The sequence below is a fragment of the Plecotus auritus genome (genome assembly GCF_963455305.1).
Source record: "Plecotus auritus genome assembly, chromosome: 3".
Lineage (NCBI taxonomy): Eukaryota > Metazoa > Chordata > Mammalia > Chiroptera > Vespertilionidae > Plecotus > Plecotus auritus.
Window position 1 is genome coordinate 13,727,009 of NC_137772.1, and position 25,219 is coordinate 13,752,227.

The 25,219-nt window shown below is 49.1% G+C and overlaps 1 protein-coding gene across 3 annotated transcripts in view; it reads left to right on the top strand.

Annotated features, from left to right (window-relative positions):
- MTMR7 (myotubularin related protein 7) overlaps positions 1–25,219 on the top strand; it is a 117,769-nt gene that overhangs the window by 45,319 nt on the left and 47,231 nt on the right. For all 3 annotated transcript variants that reach the window (XM_080661174.1, XM_080661175.1, XM_080661176.1), the window contains 3 exons: positions 2,683–2,811; positions 6,901–7,035; positions 14,750–14,882. In XM_080661174.1, coding sequence (XP_080517300.1) covers positions 2,683–2,811; positions 6,901–7,035; positions 14,750–14,882 — 397 coding nt within the window. The remainder of the gene's footprint in view (positions 1–2,682; positions 2,812–6,900; positions 7,036–14,749; positions 14,883–25,219) is intronic.

Below are 25,219 nucleotides of genomic sequence, written 5' to 3' on the forward strand. Positions count from 1 at the left end.
TCAGCAGCATGTACCTGGGTTGTGGGTTTGCTCCCTGCTCCCAGTCGGGGCACAGGCAGGAGGCAGCGAGTCAATGTATCTCCGTCACATCAATGTCTCTCTCTCTCTCTCTCTCTGTCTCTCCCTTCCACTCTTTCTTAAAAAGCAATGTAAAAAATATCCTTAGGTGAGGTTTAACAAAAAGAAAAAAAGAAAGGCTGTATGTAATAAGCATGCTAAGGCATCTCACCCATTACTTTCTTATGCTTATCTCACCCATTACTTTCTTATTCTTAATTCGCCCTATATAATAAAAGGCTAATATGCAAGTTGTCCCCTCAACTGGGAGTTCAACCAGGGGTAGGGCTGGCTGGCCAACTGCTTGCAGCCCCTCCCCCCAGCTGGCCCTCCCCCCAATCACCCCTAATCGGCCCACCCCCACCCCGATCAGGAGCAGGGCTGGCCAGCCAACCTCCCATGTCCCCTCCCCCCAGCCTGCCCGCTCTGCCGGCCCCAATAGGGGCAGGCCTGCCGGTCCCCACCCATGCACAAATTCGTGCACTGGGTCTCTAGTTTAATCATAAATAACTTTGCAATTCCATGGTGTTGTTATAAGAAGAAAGTAGATAATCCCCAACTTACTGAAAACATACCAATTTCCCTTCTAAAACTGTTATTTTCAGAAAATGTTACTGGTCGGATGCAATGACTACATGTCTCTTGAACCTTAGACAAGCAGGTGTGGTCTGTGTTGTAATGTCCTCACTCACTGACTGAGGGAGGTCAGACACGGGGAAGGGAGCCTGGTGTCTGTGGCAGAGGTTCCAGGAAACGCTCCTGGGTCTTCGTGGGCTGGGCCCTGTGTTGTAGGAGCGGATTCTCCTCCAGAGCGTCAGCACCAAAGCCCACGTTAAGGTCTGGTGATCTTCCCTAAAATGTCTTTGACAAGATGCTGAAATCACATTTGGGGCCCTTTTTCCCCTCCTGCTCAATGTTGTTCTCCGATCTGGTGACAAAGGCAGTGCAGGCAGGCGAGGGAAGGGTCATCGGGGAACAGGGTGTGAGCTTCGCGGGCTCGGACCTCACTTCAGTCCCATCTTTCCAGTGTGGAAGGCGGGGTGTGGGGGGACGATGGACAGAGGACATGCAGATAAAGCACTTCCACTGGTGCTATCCTGGCTCGAGGGGTCCTCTTGAAACACCCAGGAAGATGCTTGACTTCCAGGAAATAGCCACTTGCTTTGGCAAAGCCCACGAACTGCCTTTGGAGCTGCCTTCACTTTGCCAAGAGATTGATTGGCTGACGTCGAAGCACAGTGTGTCCAGCAGCAAATCGGCTGCTGCTACTGCTGCCGCTTCTAACACTTGAGTCAGACCCAGTGGCTTATGAAGTCCTTTGTCATGGTGTCACCGGATTTCACCCTTATACCAACCCCGTGGGGCAGGGGTCCTCAGACTTTTTAAACAGGGGGCCAGTTCACTGTCCCTCAGACCGTTGGAGGGCCGGACTTTAGTTTTAAAAAAAAAAACTATGAACAAATTCCTATGCGCACTGCGGGCTCGGGACGAGTCAGCTGCTAAGCAGGACAGGCAGCAGCACCCGGCGGGCCGGATAAATGTCCTCGGCGGGCCGCATGTGGCCCGCGGGCCATAGTTTGAGGACGCCTGCCGTGGGGTAATATTTCTGTTTCAGAGATCAGAAACCACAGCTCTCGGTGTAGTGGGGCTTCCAAAGGTCATGAGGTCGGCAAGTCAGAGCCAGGTCCTAAAGCGCCGATTTCCGACTAAATTGCAAGATCCTTTGAAGGTGCCAGTGTCCACAGTGGGAATCACGGCCAGGGCTGCACAGAGCGAGCAAATCATTTCTTATAAAATCGGCACATGAGAAACAAAAAAAAAGCTGCTATATTGTGCGGGGAGTCAGAAATCCACATGAGCTGGAAGCCGGGGTGTGGGGGTGTGGTGAAGGAGGGGGGAGGATTCTTGAAGGAGGTGGAATGAGGTTGGCCCTTGAAGAATGGATGAGAGGTGGGAAGGTCGAAGGACGGAGTATTGAGGGAGGCCTCGGGGGCAAGAGCGCACACAGTGTGAGCTTGGACAGAGACGGGACTTGCATTTCCCACAGTCTGACTATCTTTCTCTATATTTATTGATTGATTCTAGAGAGAGAGGAAGGGAAAGAGAGTGAGAAGGAGAGAAACATCGATTTGTTCCACTTACTTATGCATTCATTGGTTGATTCTTGCATGTGTCCTGACCAGGGATTGAGCTCACAACCTTGTTGCATGGGGATGCTCCCTGACCACCTGAGCTACCCGGCCAAGGCCGGGCGAGGCTGTCTTTCCATCAGGGCAGGCAGCTGAGGTTCTCTCAGCTGCCAGGATGCAGAATTGCCATGTGCCCCTTTTGGTGGAAGAACTGCTCATTTGTCACTGTCTCGCCTCCCACGGGGAGAGAGCCCTTGGAAGGGACCGTGCACGAGGCGGGGTGCTCAAGAGCATCTTGCGTCCCTTCGCTCCGATGTCTTAGACGCAGCAGCCCTTCCTTTCTCTGCAGTGGCTTTGGGTTTCCTCACAGTAGCCTCCTCTGTGATGGTTCCGTAGACACCCACCTGGAAGTCTGGCGGACGGAACTTGCACTTTCCGTGGCGGTTTGCAGAGCGTGACTAGATTGCCTAAAAATCCGCTATGCTTTCTGCGACAGGTTTGTGACTCCTACCCGACCGAGCTGTACGTCCCCAAATCGGCCACAGCACACATCATCGTGGGGAGTTCCAAATTCCGGAGCAGACGGCGGTTTCCTGCCCTTTCTTACTACAGTAAGGATAACCACGTAAGTCCCCAGCCATGCCTTTGTTCTGCGCTCCGCTTTGCCTGTGTTATCACCAGCGGGCATTCCTCGCGGCCTTCGGCTGTGTGTGTGTTTGCACTCTTCTCAGAGGCACGCGGGTATGGCTCTGTGTGACACAACACAACACAGCTATGCTGGGACCCTTAGCTCATTGCATTTATTTGACAATAAAATAATGGGACGGAGTCAGAAAACGCCTAAACTTAACCATCCCAGGGAGTGGTGGGGAGGTGCTGTGCTTGCTCACACAGATCCTTTGCAACGCCTCTCTTTGAAAAGCCCCCCAAATCCACTGCCCCCTCTTCTTTTTAATGGCACATTTTTAAATGTCTCCTACATAAGAAATATTTGTTTATGGAGAGTGGGTTTATTTTTTAATTAATTTTTTTAAAAATCTTCACCAGAGGATATTTTTCCATTGATATTTTGAGAGAGGGAAAGACAGAGAGAAACATCAGTGTGAGAGAAACTCATTGATTGGTTGCCTCCTACATGCGCCCCAACTAGGGCCTGGGCTGGGGAGGAACCTGCAACTGAGGTACATGCCCTTGACCGGAATCAAACCCAGGACCGTTTGGTCCTCAGGCTGATGTTCTGTGTACTGAGCCAAACCAGCTAGGGCAAGAATGGGTTTATTTTTTAACATTATTTGTAAATGCTGGAATTAGGTGTGTCTGCCACCAACAGAACCACATGACAGTGGCTTAAACAAGATGGAACTTTATTCTTTCTCACCTAAAACTCCAAAGGTGAGCAGTCTAGGCCTGATGTTGTGGCTCTCCACCACTTACCTGTCAGGGACCCGAGTCCCTTGCACCTGTCTGGTCTGCCACCCCGGGGCGTGACCTCATCGTGTGGCATAAGAGATGACTTTAGTACCAGCCGTCACCTCCACGTGGTGCCTTCACAGCTTTTGGGGGATGGGTTCTGAAACGGTCACGTGACACTTCTGCTCGCATCCGTTCGTCAGAACTGCCCAGGACAGGTGAGAAAATACAGTCTATGGGTAACCATGTGAACAACTAAACGCTGTGGTTCCATTTCTGTGGAGGACAAGGAAACAAATTTGGGAAGACGAGAATGGTCTTTGCCACCCACTTTAGAAGCTGTTTGATTTTAGCCAGGTGCACAAGGTGGGTTTTCCAGCTAGATGAGATGTCTGTTGGTTCAAAGCCAAGTGATGCTGTAGAGCAAGCATGTCACACTCGCAGCCTGCGGGCCGCATGCCTCGTTTACTAGTATTTGGCCCATGTTGGCCTTCGAGTTTGACATGCTTGCTGTAGACAGTTGCAGCAGGTGTGCGTGTGAGAGTGTGTGTGAGTATGGACGATATGCATGCACCTGCAGGCAGGGAGGAGGGTAGGGTCTGTCCAGTTCTAAAGGGAGGCTTTTGCAAAGTGACTTCGAGCTATTTCCAGAGCGAGCAGCAGCCTCCTGTGTGGCCCGCTTTAAAGGAAAATAGTCATTTAGCGATGTAAGTTCTGTTAGTTGAAAGGCCATAAATGATCGTATTTTTAGTTACACTCACTGCTCTGAACTGGGGTCTAAAAAGGGCAAGTATTTTATTAATGTCCCTATTATTTCACTCCAAATATAGTTCAACCTTTACAGAACCAGAGCAATGGTGAGAGGCAAATGAAAATATGAATCTTTTTGTAAAAGAAAAAAAATGATGGAATGAATAGGGAAGTTTATGATGTTGTACTTGAAATTAGGAAGCCAGTAGCATTTACCTGTTTTTTTGTTTTTTTTTTTAGCATCCATTGATAGAGAAACAAGAGGGGGTCTTTTATTCTTTTATTGTGAGGAGGTAGGGGTGCGCTGGGGATTTAAAACGTGAGCGTAGTGCTGTCTGACTGCTTTTTAAAAAATTTTTCCTGTTCTGAGATTCTTGGGAAAGGGTGAGCATTATAAAGGGCAAGTGTGGAATGTCTCAGAATAGGATCGAATTTTCACAGTTAGACCACAGAGCCCGGCTTCCCCTGCCTCCCCAGACCCTCACGGCTCCCGGGTGCCCTCGTGTGCTAGTCTTTAGGTGCATCCTCATACAAATTCTCACCATTTAAATGTTTCCCTCCCCGTCGAACTCCTCTGCGAGATCCTAAGAAATTGCCCAGTGGCAGCTGTCCTTAACTCTTTAGCCAGATCAAGCAAAGGCAGCTCAGAGGTGCTCTCTGCAGTCAGCATTCCCTGAGCAGGGGCAGAGCCTGACCCCCCGACGGTGGGAGAAACAGTGGGAGAAACAAGCTCCGTGAAGGCCAGGTGTGGGGACTGCCTTTGCACCCATTGGACGTACCTGCCCTTCCCCTCCCCTTTGGCTCCTCCCTCAGTTCCCCCTTCCCCTGGTCCTCCCCCAAGCTGGCGATCCTCTCATCCATGTTTAGACCCCCCGTCCCTTCCTCCTCCTCACAGCCATTGGACTTGTGCTGCCAGGGACTCAGGATTTAAGCTGAAAGCCTGTGTGATTTGCTTAGAGTCACCCAGCTAGGAATGTTAGAGCAGAGACAACAAACCCAGACAGTCCAGGAACTGTGTGAAGGAGGCTGGCATAGGGGCCCCAGAGTCAGGCCAGCAGGGAAACACGACGGTGGGGTGGAGGCGGGGGACAAGTGGGTGGCACACGGAGGAGTGTGAATCTCGGAGGACTTCCTGAAGGAGACACCACCACCTGAAGGAGGGGCCTTCTGAAGACTCCAGCATGACCTCAGAGCTTGGATGTCTCTCTCCTCCTCCCAGCATCCCCAGTCCTCCAGCAGCTTGTAGGAAAATGCACGGTTCAGGTTTGGCATCCAAACCTGGAGAGTCGAGATCCTGTGTTTCCACAGCAACTGTATCCGTAACAGCATCCAATAAAGACATTATTTGGCTGCAGTGGAAAAAAAAAAAAGATTTAAGCTGGAGCAAGCCAGCCGGCCTTTCGCTCTCCTTCCCGCTCTCCCCTCCCTGGCTGCAGGCCCGGAGTTCCTGGAGCCACCTCGGCTCCGGCTCTGCTACAGAAGGCGCCCGGCCTGCGACAGCTGCCCAGCTACGTGTCTGGCGGCTCCGCGCTGCTGGTCCTGCCACAGTCCTCGCCCGAGGACGGCAGAGTCGGTGAGAAGCACCCGCCTTCCCGCAGAGGAGTGCCAAGCTCCCCGTGGTATGGAGAAGCTGAAACCCTAGCTACCTCGTCCTGGGTTGAGCTTAGGGACAGTTAAGCCGTGCCTGGCCTCCGAGCTGGATGCCTCTTCCTGGAGAGCCCGCAGCGGGCTCCGCCGGACTGTTCTCGGTCACCGCTTCCCACGGACCCCACGCCGCCATCCTCGCTCACAGGGGGCTCACGCCCTCGGTGGAGATGATTTGAGTCATTCCGGTATTGATTGTACTTGGTGACTCCAGCTTAGTTTAAATATTAAAATATAATCTCAGTCCATAAAAGGAACTTGGCCACAAACACGTAAGTTTTTTAGCTGTGAGGCTGTACCTGTCCTTGCCTATGAATAACGGAAATGAACATGCTATTATACACATTACCGAACAATGCAGGGTGTCTGTTAGAACTGAAGACTAGGCAGGTTGCAGAACAGAAGGCAGGTTGAGTCCACAGGACCCCCTTGCTTCCCTCTCCCCTGGGTGAGCCTAGGTGTGTGCCCGCTGCCCTTAGGTGCCCACGCCAGCGGCAGCCTGGGCTCGCCTCACTCAAAAGTCCCTCGTTCAGGATTAAACACGGTCCTGAGTATTTGTGATGTTTCTAAGTGGGCTAGTAAAAAACGATGGCAGGCATTTAAAAATACTTGTTATTAGTCTTGCCCTGAGCAGGATCCTATACATTGTAGGGGCAGAGGTGTTTCTTTCCTATTTCTCCTTCAGCAGGAAAGTGAAAGGTTATTTAAATGGCTTTCAATGCCCTCATTAGGATCCCATCCGAGCGTCCGTACACATTCTGATTTCCCGCAGAAACGGTTGCACGGCCAGCCCTGGCGGGGCACACGTGAGCCGGGGTGCCTTGTCGGGCAGCCAGCCTGGTGGGTCTCTGCTGTGTCCATCCCTTGCACAGTTGTCTGACGCTGCTGTGTTGCCCGGCCCTCCCCGCAGGCCTCCATCTGCCGGAGCAGCCAGCCCCTGTCCGGCTTCAGCGCACGGTGCCTGGAAGACGAGCAGATGCTCCAGGCCATCCGGAAAGCCAATCCAGGGAGCGACTTCATTTACGTGGTGGACACGCGGCCTAAAGTAAGTGTCACCATTTTGCCGTTCGGACGCGCGCCTTTGCAGCTCTGAGTCGGGGCCTGGACCACGGCAGAGCGACGGGCTGTCTTCCCCGCTGAGGTTGCTCCGCTGCGAAGGGGCCCTCCCTTTGCACAGTCAGCACCCAGCTGCTCTGCTCTGCTCTGCAGGCTGTTGCCTGGGCTCCTCGGCTCCTGCGTGCACGCCTCAGGGACTCTGACACTCCGAGCCCTTGTGCTGGGTGCACAGTGCACGCACCACGTGTGTTGTTTGATTTTGGAGAAGTGTGAATCTTGGAGGACTTTCTGAAGGAGACAACCACCACCTGAAGGAGGGGCTAATGACGACTCCAGCATGTTCTCCTATGCTGCTTTCCCAGACTTAACTAAAGGCAAACAGATTTGCCTACTCGTTTAAGGGCCAGTGAGCCGAGTAGATCACGCTCCTAAAATTTCTGAAGCGACCTTTTCTTGGTGAAGGGATGAAGCAACCCCCCACCCCCCTGGCACACACACACACACACACACACACCCTCATAGACGCAAACAGTATGGTGATTGTCAGAGGGGAAGGGGGCGGAGGGAGGTAGAAGCGGGTGAAGAGAGGATAAAGCTGATGGGAGGAGACTTGACTTGGGTGCTGAACTCACAGTACAATACAGATGATGTGTTATAGAATTGTGCACCCGAAACCTGTAGACTTCTGTTAACCAAGGTCTACACAGATGTTAAGAACAACAGGTCATAACAGACATAGTCCGTTCTCATGGGTGATGTGAGAAATTATGAGAACTGGACACTGTCCAGTGCGTAGACACCCAGACCCTGGCAATTCTCAGTGCTCCCCTGAGCCTCATTTCATCAGTGCTGTGACTCGTGGTCTGGTCACTCAACTGGACATTTTCCTCGTGTGAGGTCTGGGCCTCACGCACACCCTTGCGTTTCTGGCGGGAGTGCGGCTGCAGGGCAGGTGTGGCGGAGCAGAGAGGATGCTCCGGTGTAAGACAGGTGCCCCAGCCAGACCACGTCCCAGCAGAGGATATGGAAGGGTTCCTCCTTTTCAGATACCTCCTCAAAGCACTACATGTAGATAGATGAGCTTCAGACGGGAGGGCCGGGTGGGGCGGGGGGACAGTTTCTGCCTGAAGGCTTCCACCTAACGATGCCAGAAACTCTCTGACCTACTGTTCTTGTCCGACATGTGCTTCTCCTTCTGGCTCGTTGCGCTCTACTCCCTTCTTTCTCACCTGGACTGCCTTCCCTCCTCTTCGTTGTGCCTTTTGTGAAGGTCAAGTACAACTATTCATATATATATATATATATATATATATATATATATATATATATATATATTATTGATTTCAGAGAGGAAGAAAGAGAGAAAGAGAACGTCAGTGATGAGAATCATTGATCGGCTGCCTCCTGCACACCCCCTCCTGGGGATCGAGCCCGCAACCCAGGCATGTTCCCTGACCGGGAATCGAACCATGACCTCCTGGTTTCATAGGTCGATGCTCAACCACTGAGCCACACTAGCCAGGCAAGTACAGCTGTTCTACTCTCCCTAATGGTCAGGAGAGACTTCATGGATGTCTGCTTCTCAGACATGTACACTGAAGACAAGATAGAAGAGGAAGGGAAGACAGGGGCTTGACTGAATTGGGTTGCCCTTCTCCTATGCCCATGGTCGGCAAACTGCGGCTCGCGAACCACATGCGGTTCTTTGGCCCCTTGAGTGTGGCTCTTCCACAAAATACCACGGCCTGGGCGAGTCTATTTTGAAGAAGTGGCGTTAGAAAAAGTTTAAGTTTAAAAAATTTGGCTCTCAAAAGAAATTTCAATCGTTGTACTGTTGACATTTGGCTCTGTTGACTAATGAGTTTGCCGACCACTGTCCTATGCTGTTTTCCCAGATTTAACTAAAGGCAAACAGATTTGCCTACTCATTTAAGGGCCAGTGAGCCAAGCGTATATACTGTGTTATGTAAATCTTCCGGGAAATGCGGCAGCTGTTGAGCCAGGCATAGGCCAGATTTAAAACAAATTAATCCAAAGGATTTGATTGGAAGGGTATATTTAGCACTAAGTGTGTTTACTCTCCGCGATAAGATGTTTCATGCTGATCCATTAAAGAAAAGTGGTGTCGCTGCAAGGAGTGCCCTCTCGGCATGTCTACCCGCGTGCACACACACGCTTCACCTGAGGTTTAAACTGCTTGCTGAGAGCTTTCATACTTTTCAAGACCACGTCTGTCGATCTTGGTTCAGAGTGTTGTCCTCAGTAGCCCGGAGACTGAGTCCGTGTCTGTTACGGGTGGTGGGCAGTGGCAAGTGGGATGCTAGAATGAACTCAAGTCAGCGTGGATCTCCCATGTTAGCCAACCGTTCACCTCCTACCCCAGGATCCCACATACATGAACACGCCCTAGGAGACTCAGCCCTTGGCCTCTTGTGCCAGGGAGGGCAGTGATGGTCAGTAAGTGTTAACCAGAAAAGCAGTGACTACCAACGGAGAGAGATTGCAGTCTTGTCTAGCTTTATAAAGACACGTTCACCTCTTATCACTCCTCCACAATCCCCCTCCCCAGGACACAGGCCGAGCCGTGGAAGAAAGAAGAAAAGGCGGGGGGTGCACCAAGGCAGACCCCTCCCCAGTCCAAATGGCCTGTAACAAGGGGCAGATCATTGTGCGTCGTGTATGGGATGGGAGTTTTAAGTTGAGTTGGACCGAGGTTTCCTATCTGAGTGTAATTCGAAAGCTCTTCATTCTGCGAGGATGTCCTTAGGGGTGAGAAGGGAGGATTTCCGCTCGCGCAGTTACGGACGGTACCTGCAAGAGGTAAAAGCATCCCGTGTTTCCATGTTTATAGTACAGTGTGAGGCTCTTTTTATCTCAGCAGTGACGGAGGGAGGGAGAGAAGAGGACAATCATCTGATACCCTGTGCGGGGACGTGGCCCAACCCTCCTGCCAAGGTCAACGTCTCCATCCCCAACCGCAGAGGACCGGCTCCTGTTATGATTCAGGTGTCGAATGTGCTCAGCTGAAATCTGAGACTCCGAGCTACGACAGTGACCAGGCTGACCTTTAACTCGATAGCAAGATGATCGTTGACGAAGCTTTTATGGTTTTGCTATGTTCGATAGGTTGGTTTAAGATTAGGGGAAGAATCAGGTTCTTTTTCTTCACATGTTTAGACTGTTCACCTGCCAGTGTCCTCCCACTGTTGATATTTATGTGGGGGTGAGCCAGCCATTAACGCCTCATGGAGGGCCTGTCCTGTGCCAGGTCGAGGGCAGAGACAAGGCCAGCAGCTCCCGGAGCTCGGGTCCTCCCCGCCGATTCCGGTGGGTCTTGGTGTCATGGACACTAACTCGCAAAGTTTTCAACTAAACCTGCTTAGGAGCCTTCCGTTGCTCTCCCCGCCACAGATAAAGTCTAAGCATCTCCATCGGGCCTGTTTGTCAGGCTCTCGAAGGATGTTCCAGCTTCTTCCCTTGCTGTTGCCGCCGTACATTACCTCCCACCTCGCGGCCACGGGTTGGCGCACAAGACCCACCTGCTCCTTTGGTTTGGACTCCCCACCTCCTGTCATCCTCAGTGTTTTATCTGGAATGCCCATCCCTCTCTCTCCATCCTTCCAGACCATTACCGTCTGTCTCAAGTCTTCCTTCTTTCATGAAACATCCCCCCCTGACCCTATAGGCCACTTGGGGCTGCTCCCGATTTGAGCTCCCATGGCTGCCACTGCCTCCAGTCACTCAGCTCCTGCCCAGCCCTGCCATGTGGTGCTGTGAGCTTTCCCTTCCACTCAGCGATGAATGAGCGTATGGCGGTAGAACAGCTTCTTGCTCATCTTTTTATTGTGTTCATTGCCTGGCACACAGTAGGTGTTCATTAGGTGCTTGTTGAGGAATGAGGAGGCTCCTTTCGTTTCATGTAGGAGCTTTTCTGAGTGTAAAGATGCTGAGATTATCAAACAGCGGGTGATCTTAGGTCAGAAACAGGTGCCTTTTTCCAGTTCCACTTTTCATTTGTCCGCTGTGTTTCTTAAGCATAAATTGAAACTGGAATGTAGTTGCCTTCATGGTTTTATTTACTTGGGAATTTTTAGGAGCTGAAATAAGTAGGTTTTCCTTTGTGTTTTTTGTGTTTTGTTTTGTTTTTAATCCTCACTGGAGGATATGTTTTCCATTGATTTTTGGAGCGAGTGAAAGGGAGGGAGAGGGAGAGGAGGAGGAGGAGAGGAAAAGAGAAAGAGAGAGAAAGAGAGAGAGGTGAAATGAAGTTCTTACCCAAAGAGATGGGAGACTAAATTAGATTGACTAATAGTGTTTTGTTATATAAGGGCCGTTTTATCTAAATATATATAATATATAATTACATAAATTATATGTATAATTGGTCCAGTGGTCCAGGATAGCTTCTTGAATTTTTATTAATTTTAAAACTGTATTTCCTGCTCTGAGGGTTTACCTGTTGCCACATTATCATATTAGGTCCTGTGAAATATGTAGAAACCTTGAGAAAGTACACTTTGGATGGGAGGCTAAATAGTGCCACCTTCTGTTCACTGTGAGAAGTACCATTGACTTTCAAGAGGCCATCTTGTGTTGCTTCTTTGCTTCTAAAAGACTACCAATAAATTCTCCCAGGTTATAGGCGATCACCTACGTAAAAATGTGAACAGAATCCTAATTATAGGTTATAATAATAATAACTGTAAACGTATTTTGGGTTTATTCATTGCATTGTTTACGAAGAGTGCCTCTGTGGCATGAGGTGAGCGGGCTTAACTTGGATTATTCCAGATAGAGAATAACCCTAGGGTTCAGGTAGCAGGAGGATGCTCACCATGACCCTGGGAATCATTTTATTTTATGAAGCTCGCTGTAAAGGACAAGCCAGTGGCTTTGGAAAATAATTATATGAAGAAACTTTCCCCTTTAAAATATTTAAACATTTTAAAGCATGAACGTACGTAGTGTTAAAAATAACATTATTTTAATTTTTCTTTCTTGATTAAGGCCAAACCCTTTATTCCTGTAGCATGCCTGGGAGAAAGGTGACAATCTTTAGTGCATTGGAAGAGGGGGTCTGAGGGGCTGACATGGCCCAGCTGATGTCACATGAGCTACATCACGGAGCAGGGCCACTGTGGAAATGGGACGAGTCTGCCGCCAGTTTACACTTCACTTCTAAAACGCTTGACTTCTGTTATTTAAATTGTGAACCTCATGTAGCTTCTTTGTAACAAGGACTACAGGAGCCTCTGAGGTAGTAGTGATTTTTTTTTCACTGAAACAGGAAATTATTTGCAGGACTATTATTTCACTACTAGAGGCCTGGTGCATGAATTCGTGCACTGATGGGGTCCCTCTGGGTGGCCTGCAGGGACAGGGCCGAAACCCACAGTCCAACACCGCCTGCAGCTCCTACCTGCCGCTCCCACTCATCCCGGCCCCACTGTGCCTGCTGCGGGCTCGCGCCCAATCGTTCCCCATCAGGAGAGGCTCGCGCTGCCGCAGCAGCACTCACCAGCCACGAGCCCTGCGTCTGGCGCCCTCCTGAGGGGAGTGGCCTGCGGGATCAGGCTGAAACCGGCTCTCCAACATCCCCCGAGGGGTCCCGGATTGCGAGAGGGCACAGGCCAGGCTGAAGGACCCCACCGGTGCACGATTGAGCCAGGGAGGGACTGCGGGAGGGCTCCAGGGCATGTCCGGCCCATCTTGCTCAGTTCCGATCAGCTGGACTCCACCAGCAAGCTAACCTACCGGTAGGAGCATCTGCCCCCTGGTGGTCAGTGCACATCAGAGTGACTGGTCAACTGTCTGGTCAACATCATAGTGAGCAGTTGAGCAGCCTTAGCATATCATTAGCATATTACTCTTTGATTGGTTGTTCAGTTCTGCCATTCAGTCTATTTGCATATTACCCTTTTATTATATAGGATTATTATATAGGATAGATTGAAATTTAATATAATTTAGTCCACATAGAAAGACAATACTGGAGACTATGTGGATAGGGACTGGCGGGGCAGGCCCCCCGTCACTTGCCACCTCTATCTTTCTGCTTCCAAATTGGAAACAGTCTTCCATACACTTTAATTCTGCTGACTCAAACCTGCATAAACATTAACACTTCTCTGTAGGTTGGTTTGTTTTTCAAAAGATGGGATAATTGTAGAATATTATTTTGTAGTTTACTCTTTTCACTTAACATGTTAACATGTCATGGGCCAATGCCAAGTCTGTTCATCTGTCTCTGTTGATAGATAGATACATAGATAGATAAATATATAATGTAATGTTTCTCTTAGCCCTGTTAGTAGTCCAAGGCTTGAATTTATCATAATTTATTCAGTCATTGTCCTATTGAGATATTCATAGATTTTCACCTTTTTGCTATTGTATGAAAAGTTGCAATAAATATTCTTGGACGTGTATCTTTATGTGCTGATACTTTTAATTGTGCCAGATTCTCATAAACAGGAGACCTGGGTCAAAGAAAACTTAGCTTTTTGAAAAGTATTTATTAATATCCTCTCAGTATAGCTTTGTGGTCCTAAAAATTGATGTTTTTTCTGGTGGTGAGTCCCTGGTGTCAGTTCCTTGCCTGGGACAGCCCCCTGTCCTCTGTGGGCAGAGGAAGACCAGCAAGTATTCTAGAAATCTGCGTATTTCTGAGCTCAGGCAAGACCTGTCCCCTTCTTGACTTTAGTTACACAGGACGAGGGCAGAGTCTGTACTTAATAAATTTCCTGAAAATCCATGGTCATTAAACTGTTTGCATTAGGAAATCTTCACTTCTCAGATACAGAATCTACACTAATAAAAGAGTAAGATGCAAATTGACCGTACATTCGTGATGCCCACCAGCCAATCAGGAGTGAGTATGCAAATTAACCCAACAAAGATGGAAGGTTAATTTGCATATGCAGGCGCCAGGCGGCCAGGGGGCGTTCCGCACCACCCCAGCCACTCAGGGCCTCTGGGCAGCGTGGGAAGGCGGAAAGACGGCTCCAGCCAGAGCGAAGGCGGTGCCGGCAGCCAGGGTAAGGAAGGCCCATTCTTGCACGAATCTTTGTGCATCAGGCCTCTAGTTATGGTAATAAAAGTGATCCCAGCCCACTTAACAGGCCCCCAGATTGAAGTAAGGTGGCTGGAGGACATGCCTCTGCAGGCAGCGTCTGCACACCCTCTTTTCATTGCACTCAGTGGTTCCTGCTCGAGGTTTACATGGCCGTCTGGATGATTCTTGTAGGAGAATTAGAATGATGCAACCGTTCCTATTTGATGGCGTGCTTACTGGCAGCATGAGGCTGGGGATGTAATCATTTAACCCGCAGGGCCTCACACTGACATCTGTGTCTGCTGGGACTCTTCTGCGGATCACAGGTTATAATGTTTGGTATTAGATCGGGGCAGGTTGGTTCCGTCATATTTGCTTTGGCACCAGTGACAGGGAACTGTGAGAGGCAGTTTATCCGTAGAATGTGTATCCATAGAATGCTTCTTCCCAGCTCAGAAAGCGTTCCCCGTGTCGATACATGTATGTTGTCAGGAACAAGCTCAATATGCATGTCTGAAACTACACAGCTCAGTACAGTGTTCCCGTGATGTAAAACATTTTGAATGTTGTTCGGGATAGCCATGACACGCTTCGGCGGTTCCTGTCCTGGATATTATGGGTGACTATTCTGTGTTGCCGACCACTGCAGCTTAATGCCATGGCAAACCGTGCTGCTGGGAAAGGCTACGAGAATGAAGACAATTATTCCAACATCAAGTTCCAGTTCATCGGGATAGAGAACATCCACGTCATGAGGAACAGTCTGCAGAAGATGCTGGAAGGTAAGCCACTTCCTGTGCACAGCACTGAAAAAAAAATGCAGTTGAATGTTTTTGTGCCAAAACGGGACAAGATAGTCTTTGCATGTTAAAATTGTGTTTCTACAAAGATGCTGTTTACACCGGTGGGTTACGTTGGGAAGAATATCCTATTGCAGTGACTTTTATTTAGTTTCTGTGTCACGGGGACGTGGTTAGCAGGCAGGTACTCTCCCTCCTAATATTAGTTTGAGTCACATAAAGCAGCAGCCCCCGGCTCTGGAACAGAGATGCGGTCCATAAGCTGAATCCGACTGGCTGACGGCCCCATAGAAGGGAGGATGCTGGGGGGTCCCGATCCCCATTCTAAACCACCCCTGGCAACGTGCCCACAGCTCAATGACACCCACTCACCCCACAGTCACGGGCACCAGGAGACACACACAGACGGCATACAGTAAAGGACATTACGACGACAGATTATGTCACATAGAAGAATCATTCATGTGGCCCAACAAGCCGTAAGCTGATGAGCAGAAATTCTGCATTTCAAGCAAAACCAGCTGCATTTACTGCCTGGGCTCCTTGTGAGTGTCAAGGCCGGAGGAGGAATCTGTTGGCACAGTCACCACTCCTGGTTCTCGTGGGAACCGGAACCGAGCGAAAAGGGAGGGTGTGTGTCCTGGGGACCCGGCGAGGCTGTGAGCGCTGTGCGGGCCCTTGTGGGGAAGCCGGGGAGGTGGCGCTGAGCGCTGGGGCCGAGGCTGTCTGAACAGGACATGTGGTGTCTGGGACGAAGAAAGCGCTGGATGGTTTTTTCCAGGATGCACATTTGCTCTGGGTCGCTTAGGGGGCTCTCTGCTTAATGGGGACAGTCGGGTGTAGTGAGGCCTAAGGGTGGGGCTGGAGAGATGTGGGTGGCACAGACAGGCCTGACTTCCATCCTCTCTCCTGGATTCCTCGGGTCGTCTCCGTCACGGTGAGAACTTGAACCATCTCTGGGGCTGTGTTTTGCTGTGAAAGGAGAGGGTTGGACTAACGATTTCCAGGGGCCCTGCCAGCCGTGACTGCTGTGAATCTCCAATGGGATGCCCCTGGTTGCAGACACTTTCACACTGAGCATTTGAATAGTTAGAAGAACTTCCTTCCTGCATCGGGAAACATCACGGCCCCAGAGCCATCTCATCAGACTCCCACAGGGAATTCGGGGAATCCCCCTTGTCAGGTCACGGTAACCATGCCTCTGAGCTTCTCAGACCTCTGGAGATCGTCATTCGGCTGCTTCGCTGTCCCTGTGCTTTTAAGGTTCAAAAAATTGGACTTGCTTGGCCCTGCCATTGAAAGGGTGGTCTAACTGTATAGTATGAAGAGTGTTCGTCATTATCAGATCATTGCTATTCTTTTATGTTTCTTTTTTAAAAAATTTATTTATTGACTTTTTAGAGAGAGAGAGTGGAAGGGGGGGTGGAGAGAGAGAGAGACATTGATTTGTTGTCCCACTTAAGTGTGCATTCATTGGTTGGTTCTTGTGTGTGCCCTGACCGGGGATCGAGCCTAAAGCCTTGGTGTGTCAGGATGTCCTCAAACTGCGGCCCGCGGGCCACATGCAGCCCTCCGAGGACATTTATCCGGCCAGCCGGGTGCCGCTGCCTGTCCTGCTTAGCAGCCGACTCGTCCTGGGCCCGCAGTGCACATAGGAATTTGTTCATAGTTTTTTTTTTAAACTATAGTCCGGCCCTCCAACGGTCTGAGGGACAGGAAACTGGCCCCCTGTTTAAAAAGTTTGAGGACCCCTGCACCAAATGAACCACCAGGCCTTCTTTCTGTTCTTCATTTAGTGGTTTCATAAGCTGACTTTGGAGGACTGACCTTTTCTTTACAGAAAATCTCTCCTAAGAGTGCTTATGCCACTTCGGCTTTCATTTTCAAACAAGCGTTTATCTGGCTTATTATTAGGAGCCGTCTCTCAATGCCTAGGGCCCGACTCGCTCAAGGACGTGCGCACCGAGCGAGTTCCAGAGGGCAGTCTCCTCTCGGTTTCGTAAGGGACCGCGGCCCTGCATCACGTCTCCGGCTCCGTGTCACTGCAGGGAGCAAGGACAGCTCTCTGGATGCCTGTCCAGGACTTGACCAATGTTTGTCCATCTATTTCCCCCGAGTAAATGATAAACCGCTGTGGAGCCGCCGCTGCCGAGGTGATGCAATCCGCCACCTCGGGAGGCTCCCCGCCTTCAGACAGCGGCCTCGGCCTCCAGGCCCCACAGCGGGTCCCCGGTGCGAAGAGAAGTAGCATGTCACTCGTGGCCATTTTCTTCAGGTTTCCCCCCAGCCACTGGTACTGATGTTAGCAGAACGCATTCTAAGGAACGGAGGCTTGTTTGCGTTCCGGCTGCAAACCAGCTGTGCGTGAGCAAGAGCTGCAGGCCGTTTCATCAGAACCTGAAATCTGGACCAAGTGTGTGTCCTATGCAAGTCCGCTCGAGCTGCTTGAACGTTTACGTTTGACCTAGGCGTTCTAAACCCAGCTGTTTTGTGGCATGCGTACCTCCCAATGAAATAGCAATGATGCCTTCTGGTTAGGCAGAAAGAGTGTAATTTATTCAGCTTTCCCCAGGAGCTTCCCTTTGGATCACATAGAGAATGGTTTTTCCCTCAAGTAAGAAAAGGGTATAGAACAGCAGATAGAAGAGCCTGGGACAGGCTGAGGAAATGGTCATCGACGTGGAGTGGATTAAAATCTCCTGGGCATCCTTGGTGTTGGGAGGAAATCGGCGGGAGGCAGGCAGGGATGCCCATAGAACTGCTTTCACGTCGCGGGTCCTGGAGGTTGTGCTGCCCTTAACACCCCTGTGCAATTCAGTGTTCCCGGTAGGCAGGTGTTTACGGGGAGGACAAAGGCATCAGCTTCCTTTTTCAGCCAACACGCTCCACCTTTTGGGCGTTGCCTAGAAAGCTGCTTCTCCCCACCACAGTTCCACGTGGATTCTGGGATGAGAGTTAATATTGTTGGCTTTTGTGTTGTTGTGTGTAACCGACCACTTATTCTTCGACTTACTCATTTAGCTAAAAACTGAGCAGCTGGTATGTGCCAGGCTAACTCAGTTTTTCATGGAAACGACCGTATGTGGTTTTCACAGCAATCGGGTGCAGTATATGGTGGTGTCTGCTGTTTGTACGTGAGGAACCTGGGTCTCAGAAACGTTAGACAACTCAGGTTAAGGTAGTTTTTAAAAGAGGAATGAGTAAGTTGAAACAAATAAACCTATAGGAAGACATTTAAACTTGCTCTGGTAATTTAAAAAACGGAACTTAAAACTTCCAGTTACCATTTTTCACTTAGTTTTTAAAAACGAAAATATGTGATAAAACTGGTACTTCAGATATTTCTGGTGTCATGAAATTGGCTTAAAGAAACATAATATATTCTGTTTAGAGAGACATACTGTATTTTTACCAGATTGCCTCCCCTTGGGGACTAATCCAAAATATGGTTTTAAAAAAGAAAGCCATAACATTCCTATTTTTATAATAGTGTTTTATTTATAATAGAAGTTTGGAGGCCACAGGAATGTCTAATAATAGTAAACAAATAATTTTGCTCTATCTCTTTTTTTTATTGATTTTTTTTACAGAGAGGAAGGGAGAGGGATAGTTAGAAACATAGATGAGAGAAAAACATCGATCAGCTGCCTCCTGCACACCTCCTACTGGGGATGTGCCCGCAACCAAGGTACAAGCCCTTGACTGGAATCGAACCTGGGACCCTTCAGTCCGCAGGCTGACGCTCTATCCACTGAGCCAAACTGGTTAGGGCAATTTTGCTCCTTCTCTCGATAGAAAATTTTATATCCATTACAAATTATAAATGTTAAGAATATATGTGTACATTGTAACATGGGAGAATGTGGATAATGTAAGTGAGAAATTCAGGCTGTAAAATTGTACGACTACTCTGATTTACTCCATGGTAAATCATATTTATGAAGAAAGACTGGGAGAGAATGTCCAGCAAAATAATTGTATTAGCATGGAAGGATGACAGGCCAATTTTTAATGTTTCCTTCTTTATTTATAAAAGCAGAGGCCCAGCAATCACGTGAGAAGGCGCCCCGCCTCCCACCGTGCAAGGAGGCACCCTGTGGGGGGCCGGGACCCGTGCCTGACTCGCAGCGTCCCCCAGCCCCCCTTCCTGTGTCCACCCTGGGGCCACCCGAGCCAGCACGCCGGCTCAGGCAGGCCCCCCGCCTCTGTCTCCATCTCCGCTCCAGGCCTCACTTGTGCACGCAACCTCCTCCTGTCTGGTCGTGACCCGTTACGGAGTCCTGGCCTGATTTGCATATTACCTCTTTTTATTTATTTGGATAGATAGATAGATAGATAGATAGATACTCTCTATGGCTGGCTTATTACATTAACAAACAAACAAACACAGTACACATTACCTCCCAGGTGCTGTGAGTGAGGAGCCTGGGCATGTCTCACACAGGTTTTCCTCTTCAAATGGCCCGTGTCCACTCAGCACAAACTTGCTTGCAAAAGGGTGACTCTGCAGAGGAAAACCTTATATGAAAGGGAACCAGGGTCCCCCTGCCCAGGGTCTTAAAGGCTGCAGTTAAGTGTCGGCCTGGCTGCACTGTCATTTGGACACTCGGATGAGGAAGAATCTGCTTCCAGGCTCATTCAGGATGTTGGCAGAATTCAGGTGAGGGTCCTGAGCTTGGTGGCTGTCGCGGGGGTGGGGGGCACCCTTAGGTCCCAGGCTGCTGTTCGCTGCCATGTGCGCTGCCAGAGCTGCCCACAGCACTGCAGGCTGTTTCTTCAAGGCTTCTCTCTGCTTAGCGTTTGGTATACGACATTTAAAAAGATTTTTATATTCAGTTTTTAGGAACACATCCTTCCCAGGACAGACATAACAGAGCAGAACCCAAGCCTAGTACTTCCCCTCACGTTACAGTGATCTCGGCTGATTGGTCGCTTCGGTATTGTACAGGCTCACGAATAACCACCCTACACGGTCATGTTACGTTTATGGAGTGATTTACTGATTAGGCTGTTTAATATTTTAAGGTATATTTACTCAAGTAATCTTTATTGCAACCTTTATTGCAATATTCTTAATATTCCCATTTTACAGATGAGGAAATTGAGGCAAAGAGGCTAAGAAACTTGTGCAGCTCACGACAGGAAGTGGTAGAACCAAGATTTTCACCTAATTAGTGTGAATCCAGACCCACGCTCTTTACCGTTTGGCTTTATGGCCTCCCCAGGGCGTGGGCTGGGTAGAAGGGACCTTGGCCCACCTGTTTTAAGACCTGCGTTTGGGTTCTTGCCTCCGTCTCTGAGTAAACGTGGTCACGTCTCATTTCCTGTATTTGAAAAACAATGTAAGGAGTGCATCAATGCTGTCTAACTCACAGACTTATTAAAAAGTGCTTAATAGCCCTGGCTGGTTTGGCTCAGTGAATAGAGCATCGGCCTACGGACTGAAGGGTCCCAGGTTCGATTCCGGTCAAGGGCATGTAACTTGGTTGCGGGCACATCCCCAGTAGGGGGCGTACAGGAGGCAGCTGATCAATATTTCTAGCTCTCTATCCCTCTCCCTTTCTCTCTGTGAAAATCAATAAAATATATTAAAAAATAAAAAAATAAATAAATAAATAAATAAATAGTGCTTAACCATGGAAGGTGCGTTACGCTTTCTCTTGGGAAGCAATACTGCCCTTTAAAACAAGCCCCGAACGAACGCGGGGGTGAGGGAATGGCTGTGGACTAACTCTGCCAGGCAAGCATTTGGTAGGTCTGTGCTTTCCCACGGGCGACTCTCCTTAATTCCTTGATCCAAGAGACGTGGGGAAAAACAGCAAGTTTCCCAGGCGTGGACGTACTTGCCTTGTGATATGGCCCGTGTCCACTCAGCACGAATGAATATAAAAGGAAATTTAATAAACCACCTGTCAGGCCAAGTTGTCTTCCAGAGATGCAAGCCGCAGCCTGCTGACCATCAGGTGGGAGTGGTTCCTGAGCCAGGAGCAGAGGCCCAGTGTCCGCCCGGCAATGTGGGCGGTCCGCCGGGAAGGCCCAGGCAGCTCCGCTGGCAAGACAAGCAGCTCCGAGGGAGATGGAGCTGCTTTTGCCCGGTGCCTTGGAGTGGTGGGCACTGACTGTGGAGAAAGTTCCGTGGCCCCGCGGTCGTATCCGATCTGTGCTTCTGTGTGAAGGTTCCGAGGCCCGATCGTTCAGAACAGCCTTTGGATGTAGACGGGGTGGGTGAAGGCAGAGAACTTCCAGTTCGTCATGGCAGGCGCCCCTGCAGTGGGTGTTGGTCATGCCACACCTTGCTCTGGGCTCCCTGACAGCTTGTCGTGGGTGCACCAAGGTCTGGAAGCGGGGCGGGGCGGGGGGTCCCTAACATACCCAGCTTCAAGGTTTCCATGACACATTTCTCTCTGCTCAGAGAGTCAAGGTTGTGGCTGTCAGTTCAGATGTCCGTTGTGTTTGATACTTTCCTCATCTCTTGTCTGTGTGTGAGGTGACGCCTCATTCTACCTGGAAGAAATGGAGCTGTTCAACCCACTGTAGATCATGCATAGTTAAGTTTTTCATTTTAAAGTGTTTCTATTACATTACTACACGTTTATACCATGAAATTCTACAAGAGGTGAGCCCATGAAAGGTTATAGAAGGCTTCATCTTTTTTAAGTTCTCCGTGCTTTGACTTTTTACCATTGTTAATTTCCTCAGATTACTGACCTATTAGATGAGACAGCCAGTAAGACCTGGCTGAACCTCTGGTCATTACCTTACAAGCTTAGCAACATGGCATGGCCTTCCACGTAGACAACCCGCCTTCCTGTGAGAGGGGAACTAGAGCTTCACACAGCAGTAACAGTTTTAAGACTGTTTAATGAGTGTTCTGTTAGCCAGGCGTGGGGAGCCTTTTCTCTGCCAAGGGCCATTTGGATATTTATAACATCATTCACTTAATATACTTCACTTAACACATTGCGGACGGATCACGAGAATTCTCGCTCCATGTTACACAGTGTTTTTGCAAAGTATCATACTTTAAAAAGATATTAGCTTGTAAGAACATGTAATAAATAACTTCAAAATGCAATGGGTAATTTTAAAGTGTGCCTTTAACATTTATGTAAAATGTTTTTTTTTGTACCCGTTCGATAGAAACTTACCTGGCCACTGGGTAAAGCTAGCAATAAAACTACTGGTGCGCAATGTGTTAATATAAATTTATGAATTTATGTTGCTATGAAAAAAGTTTCTAGATTTATTGAATTTCCAGTCCCACCTGCGGTTGCCTTGGCAGGGCCAGACCAAATGATTTCGAGGGCCTTATGAGGCCTGCAGGCCGGATGTTCCCGACCCGTGCTAGACCAGCAGTTCTATCCTATCAGGATTCACTTCAGCCTGGAATCGAACCGTGACCTCCTGGTTCATAGGTCGATGCTCAACCACTGAGCCACACAGGCCAGGCCAGACAATAATATCGTAAGCACCGAGGGACAGAGGAAAGAGCATTGACCATTTGGATGTATGTGCTGTGGAATGGATTCCAGCTCTGTTATTTACTGGCTGTGTATCTATGGATGACTTAGTAACTCTTTTAAACCCTCCTTCCCAATTGGAAAATTGGGAGTAAATAATACCCTGTATGGTAGTCATAAGACTACCAGGCACAATACCTGCTTATAGTGAGTACAGAGTAACTAGGAGCTACCATAGCTATTTCAGACATTCACCTGCTCGTCAGACAGTTCCTGAGTCTATATGCTCAGTCTATCATTAGGTAGAAAAATGCTTCATTCATTAATACAAAGTGAAGTAACTGGTTTTGATAGAGCAACAGTCAGGCAGGAAGAGAAGGTGGCGTTTGCTAACAGTGAGGCCACGGGGGCCATACCTGGTCAGTGGGATGGTTGAACGTTTTCACGTGTGTCAGAGCTGCAGACTTCATCCCTGGGTGACATTATCAAAGGAGAGGACAAGAACAAACAAAGCGATCTGATGAGAACAGTGGCTATTTTTATCCTGATTCTGCTTTATCTTGATGTTCACAGGGACCATTCAAAGATGAATTTTAAAATGTACACCCTCAGAGTGATTGCTTTATATTTTGTTCATTGGGACAGCTAGTTGTGGACACCTGGGACATTTACGAAAGGGGTGCGTAGAAGAAAGTGTCTCCCCTGAGACTAAAGAGAGACGGGATTCATTCTGGTGACAAGTTGAGCTGTGTTTCCGCGAAGCGGTGGTTGGGATTTAGCAGTTTCGTATTTGCTTGCCAGTGACAGCGGTCTAAGATTTGCCGAGTGGGTGGGTCTGGCAGCGGTCCAGCTGATGTGTTAGCATGGAACAAGTCCCTCCTGCTCCGTCCCTGTGCGTGCTATTTCACTTCAGTTATTGCTGCCAACATCTTAATCCTCCGTGATTCCGGGCCTTCCCGCCAGTGGCTACCACTGATACTTTATATCCACCCAACTCGCTAGCCTCTCAACATGCTCTCCCAGTCCAGACGTCCCTGTTCCATCTGCTTCAAGTTTCTTATTCAGACTCCACCATTCCTTACGCCCTGCCTTCCACTCAGCTCCTGGTCATCCCAGCTCAGTTTGTGTACTGACTTAATTATTCTCCATTTGTGGTGAAAATACGATGGAAATTGGAGTCAGGGGAACTAGATTGCTATCACAGTGCACCTGCTGGGCCCCGTGTCTGAGCCCTTGCCTCCTCTATACACTGAGGTAATCATTTCTACTGTAGATGGGAGGTTGTGTTGGGTCACTGAGAGGAAACCACCAAGACCCAAACCTTCCTAATATGGCAACTCTTACCTAATAATAGAGAAATGTGTAGATTGACTGTACCTCCACTACGCCCACAGCCAATCAGAGTGAGTATGCAAATTAACCCAACAAAGATGGCAGTTAATTTGCATACATACCTGGGTCCTCGGAACCTCCTTGGCACCCAGGTCACTCCCAGCTGGCCATTGGGCAGAGGCTTTAGGCTTGGGAAGGGGCTCAGCATGCGATCGGAGGGGCTGGGGGTCCCCCTTCCCAAGCCTAAAGCCTGGAGTGGAGGCTTTAGGCTTGGGAAGGGGCCGAGCCTGTGAGCGGAGGGAAGGGGATAAAATCAATGGAAACATATCCTCAGGTGAGGATAAAGAGAAAAAATAAAGAAATGTCATATCCTATGAAATGCTTAAAGAAAGTTGTCATTTTTTCATGGTGAAGGGACAGGAGTCCGTGTTGATGAAAATATCTTGGCGGCTGCGGTGACTGGCAGTGGCTGCAGCAGCGGGGTGATGGGGCTGGCACCTTCCCCTGATCAGCCTGGTCGCCTCCCACAAAGGGAGGCCAGACTGCAGCTTAGGTCCACTCCCAATGGGGAGCAGGCCTAAGCCATCAGTAGGACATCCCCTGAGGGCTCCCAGTATGTGAGAAGGGGCAGGCTGGGTTGAGGGACCCCTCCCCAGTGCACGGATTTCGTGCACCAGGCCCCTAGTGTAATATAAATGGACACATGTATCTTTTAATTTATTTGCTGCAAACCGTGTCTTTAGATTCAAAATTCATTTGCAAAACTAATTCATGCTAACAGAGCATTGTTTTGTGAACCTGCTGCTTGATTTTCTTTAGGCCAATGGTAAATAGTATTATTAGAACGTGTGTGTATGCATGCATTTACACACAGATGTGTTTATTACACACATAGCTGTTACACACTTGTGCACGTGTGTGTGTATTTTCTATGCTGCTGACTCAGGCAATGCTAGCAAATGTATAAGAATGTAGGCTTGATTGAACCTCACCATTATATATTATTGTCAAATTCTTTAAAAGGAAATAAGGTTATACAAAAATGGCCTCATGGCGTTCTTGTGTTCAGATTCCAGAAAACAGCAGCATGAACAAAGCTGGTGTTGTTTTAAAGAATAATCACCAAAAGGTCTCTAAACAGAGGGCCCATGTGGGCTGGGAAAGGCAGGGACAGGAACACCACTCACACGAATAATAGTTGCTGCTAACATCTTAATCCTCCGTGATCCGGGGCCAATTCACTGCAGGGCTCAGAAGTTTCTTCTGTCACCATGGTGGGAGAGTAAAACAGAATTGGACGGGGGTGCTGTAAATCAGGCTTAACCAAGCATTTCCATTTTTCAAGGCCACAATTAAGTCCTCTTTGCATGGTTCCACCTGCGAGGGTGGCCAGTGAAGGGCGACGGCTAACATTTCGCTAGTTCTTTGAAGACCATTCGCAGGGCTTGGTTCTACAATGTGAAAGGGACAAAGCGCACTTCAGCAGAGGCCCTAGCTGTGTGCCAGGCCTGGGCATGAAGGGAGGGC